Below are 4,019 nucleotides of genomic sequence, written 5' to 3' on the forward strand. Positions count from 1 at the left end.
GCCGCCGCCGCCGCCGCCGCTGCTGCTGCTGCTGCTGCTGCTGCTGCTGCTGCTGCTGCTGCTGCTGCTGCTGCTAGGGACGACGGGGCTGCCGAAGGGCGCGGTGCACACGAACGGGTCCCTTGTCTCCTTCGTGGGGTCGTACCTGGGGAGCGGCAACCGGCTGGGAGTGGAGACAGGAGACAGGACTTTGAGTTACTTGCCGTTGGCGCACATTTACCAAAGAGAGGTGGAGCTGGTGGTGACGCTGCTGGGGCTGCGGGTGGCCTACTTCGCAGGAGACACTTTGCTGCTGGCTGCAGACCTGCAGCGCGCCAAACCCTCGGTTTTCGTCGGAGTCCCCCGCGTCCTTTCCAAAGTCCTTTTTCAAATCCAGAGGGGACTCGGAGACAAACCCTCCTGGCTGCAGTGGCTGGCTGCGCAGGCCCTGGCGCGCAAGAGACACGCGGCGAAGCAGGACCCCACCAGGCTTCGCAGCGCGCTCCCAGACCTCGTAAACCCTAAACCCTAAACCCTAAACCCTCAACCGCGGCGCGCGGCCGCCGCTGCTTCCGCCGCAGGCTCCGGGGGTTCGCCCGAGGACGCGAGCCACGCCTTTCCTTCAACCGCCTCCTCCACCTGCTGCTGCTCTTGCTGCTGCTGCTGCTGCTGCTCTTGCTGCTGCTGCTGCTGCTGCTCTTGCTGCTGCTGCTGCTGCTGCTGCTGCAGCTTTTCAGAGGCATTCGGGCGTTACTTGGCGGAAACCTCCGGACGGTCTGCGTCGGCAGCGCCCCGATGGACTCGGACCAGCTCATGGACCTGCAGCTGTACCTCTCCGCCTCCATTTGCGAGGTTAGGGTTTAGGGTTTAGGGTTGGGGGTTTAGGGTTTGCGGGTAGGGGTTTGGGGACGGAAAGTGGGGGGCTGCGCGTTCGGGCTGGGGGTCTGGGGTTCAGCTTCTTGGCTTTGGGTTTTAGGGCCGAGGGTTTAGGGCCGAGGGTTTAGGGTTTCGCGCCTTGCAGGGTTTAGGGTTTAGGGTTTAGGGGCACCGTTTTCCAGCTGCAATCGAATTGAATTGCTTGAACGAATTAAATGGATTAATTCAATTAATTAATTAGTTAATTATGTTTTGATGTCGCAGGGTTGGGGAATGACGGAAGCAGGAATAGGGTTTTTGCAGCATGCAGCAGACAAAGAAAAAGGGACTATTGGGGGGCCCCTCATTTCCACAGAGTTTAAAGTTGTCTCCATTCCCGAACTCCAGTACGACGCCACGGCACAGCCCCCCAGGTAACTAGGGTTTAGGGTTTAGGGTTTAGGGTTTAGGGTTTAGGGTTTTCTGAGGGGCGAGTTGCTGGTGTGGGGCCCCGGATTGATGAAAGAGTGGTTTTTGTGTTGTGAGGCTCTAGAGTTCAGGGTTTAGGGTTTAGGGTTTAGGGTTTAGGGTTTAGGGTTTAGGGTTTAGGGTTTTTCAGGGGGGAGTTGCTGGTGCGGGGCCCCGGACTAATGAAAGAATACTTTTTGTCTCCGGAAAAGACCAAAGAGTCTTTTGAAGGAGACGGATGGTTTAGAACTGGAGACGTGGTGGAGATACAGCCCAGCGGCGCAGTCAAGATTATCGACAGGGCCAAAAACATTTTCAAACTCGCCCACGTAGGGTTTAGGGTTTAGGGTTTAGGGTTTGGGGGTTGGGGGTGCGGGGAGCAGTTTTGCAGTGGCTGGAAAGTCGCGGGCCTTGGCTGCTTGGCTGCGCGGCGGCGCGGGAAGGGTTTGCCCAAACCCTAAACCCTAGAGGCCAAACCCTAGAAATGGGTTTTGGCTCGCGAGGGTTTGCGTTCAGGGGGAATATGTGGCTCCCGAAAGACTCGAAAACATCTACAGCAACAGCCCTTGGGTGGAGCAGATGTTCGTTTACGGGGATTCTCTGGAGGCAAGTCCAAATTCAAATTAAATTAATTAAATTAATTAATTTAATTAATTTAGTTAAATTGATTCATTTGGGCGAATTAGTTTCATTCACAGTTTCGGAATTATTTTGTTTTCTTTCTCCTCTTCGCGGCCACGCCGGGAGCCTCCGAGGCGCCGGCAACCCGAAATTAGGGTTTAGGGTTTAGGGTTTAGGGTTTAGGGCTGGTGGCTCAGGCTGCGCTGGCGGCTGTGAGCGTTGAGCCCTTCCAGTCGTTAGGATTTAGGGTTTAGGGTTTAGCGTTTAGGCTGCGCAGGCTGCTGTGATCGCTGTGCCTTTCCAGTGCGCAGGGTCTAGGGTTTAGGGTTTAGGGTTTAGGGTTTAGGGTTTGCGGTTCAGGCTGCGTTGGTGGCTGTGGTTGTGCCTTCTATCCCAATGGTGGAGAAATGGGCGGAGGAGCACGGGAAGGTAAGGAAGAATTCATTTCAATTATTAATTTAATTTAATCAAATTAATTAAATTAATTTAATTATAGTTTAATTTAATTTAATTTAATTCATTCAGTCTAATTAGCAATTGACCACTTTTACTTCTTCACAAGCACAGCGACAAAACCCTAAACCCTAAACCCTGAACCATCACGACTCTACCGTTGCAGCAGCCCTCCCCCCAAACCCCAAGCCCTAGACCCCAAACCCTAAACCGCAAACCGCAAACCCTAAACCCCAAACCGCCAGCCCTCTGCCCCAAACCCCAAACGCCCACCCCAAACCCCAACGCCCAAACCCTAAACCCTAAACCCTAGGTGTGCGCAGGGCTCGTGTTCGCTGGAGAGGCTGCTGGAAGACCCGGAGTTGAAGCGGGAAGTGCTGGGGGACTTGGAGCGGGTGGGGAGACAGTCTCTAAAAGGGTTTGAAATCATTCGGGGGGTTTATTTGACGAAAACCCCTTTTTCAGAAAGTGGCATTTTAACTCCAACTTTGAAAATTATTCGACACGCCGCCAAACTCCAGTTCCAAACGCAAATCCAACAACTCTACAAAACCCTCCGCGCCCACAACTGAGGTGGGGCTTCTCTTCAGTTGTCTCTTTTTAATTGTCTCTTTTTATTCTTTTTGTTTACTTTAATTGTCTCTTTTGATTCTTTTTGTTTACTTTAACTGTCTCTTTTTATTCTTTTTTGTTTACTTTAAGTGTCTCTTTTTATGCTTTTTTGTTTACTTTGATTGTCTCTTTCTATTCTTTTTTGTTTACTTTTTCTCTTTTTATTCTTTTTGTTTACTTTAGTTGTCTCTTTTTATTCTTTTTGTTTACTTTAATCATCTCTTTTTATTCTTTTTGTTTAATTGTCTCTTTCTATTCTTTTTGTTTACTTTAATTGTCTCTTTTTATTCTTTTTGTTTACTTTAAGTGTCTCTTTTTATTCTTTTTGTTTACTTTAATTGTCTCTTTTTATTCTTTTTGTTTACTTTAGTCATCTCTTTTTATTCTTTTTGTTTACTTTAATCATCTCTTTTTATTCTTTTTGTTTACTTTAAGTGTCTCTTTTTATGCTTTTTTGTTTACTTTGATTGTCTCTTTCTATTCTTTTTTGTTTACTTTTTCTCTTTTTATTCTTTTTGTTTACTTTAGTTGTCTCTTTTTATTCTTTTTGTTTACTTTAATCATCTCTTTTTATTCTTTTTGTTTAATTGTCTCTTTCTATTCTTTTTGTTTACTTTAATTGTCTCTTTTTATTCTTTTTGTTTACTTTAATTGTCTCTTTTTATTCTTTTTGTTTACTTTAATCATCTCTTTTTATTCTTTTTGTTTAATTGTCTCTTTCTATTCTTTTTGTTTACTTTAATTGTCTCTCTTTATTCTTTTTGTTTACTTTAATTGTCTCTTTTTATTCTTTTTTGTTTACTTTAATTATCTCTTTTTATTCTTTTTTGTTTACTTTAATTGTCTCTTTTTATTCTTTTTGTTTACTTTAATTGTCTCTTTTTATTCTTTTTGTCTACTTTAACTGTCTCTTTTTATTCTTTTTGTCTACTTTAACTGTCTCTTTTTATTCTTTTTGTCTACTTTAACTGTCTCTTTTTATTCTTTTTTGTTTACTTTAAGTGTCTCTTTATATTCTTTTTGTTTACTTT

The 4,019-nt window shown here is 45.4% G+C and overlaps 1 protein-coding gene across 1 annotated transcript in view; it reads left to right on the plus strand.

The window, feature by feature from the left end:
* ETH_00022465 (long chain acyl-CoA synthetase, putative) overlaps positions 1-2,948 on the plus strand; it is a gene marked incomplete at both ends in the record, with an annotated part of 6,556 nt that extends 3,608 nt beyond the window's left edge. Inside the window, 7 exons of the mRNA XM_013377185.1 lie at positions 78-493; positions 709-831; positions 1,120-1,268; positions 1,454-1,631; positions 1,819-1,908; positions 2,284-2,352; positions 2,700-2,948. Coding sequence (XP_013232639.1) covers positions 78-493; positions 709-831; positions 1,120-1,268; positions 1,454-1,631; positions 1,819-1,908; positions 2,284-2,352; positions 2,700-2,948 — 1,274 coding nt within the window. The remainder of the gene's footprint in view (positions 1-77; positions 494-708; positions 832-1,119; positions 1,269-1,453; positions 1,632-1,818; positions 1,909-2,283; positions 2,353-2,699) is intronic.
* Positions 2,949-4,019: the final 1,071 nt, after the last annotated feature.

Source organism: Eimeria tenella, genomic scaffold (genome assembly GCF_000499545.2).
Source record: "Eimeria tenella Houghton genomic scaffold, Eth_scaff47, whole genome shotgun sequence".
In the NCBI taxonomy this organism is placed as follows: domain Eukaryota; phylum Apicomplexa; class Conoidasida; order Eucoccidiorida; family Eimeriidae; genus Eimeria; species Eimeria tenella.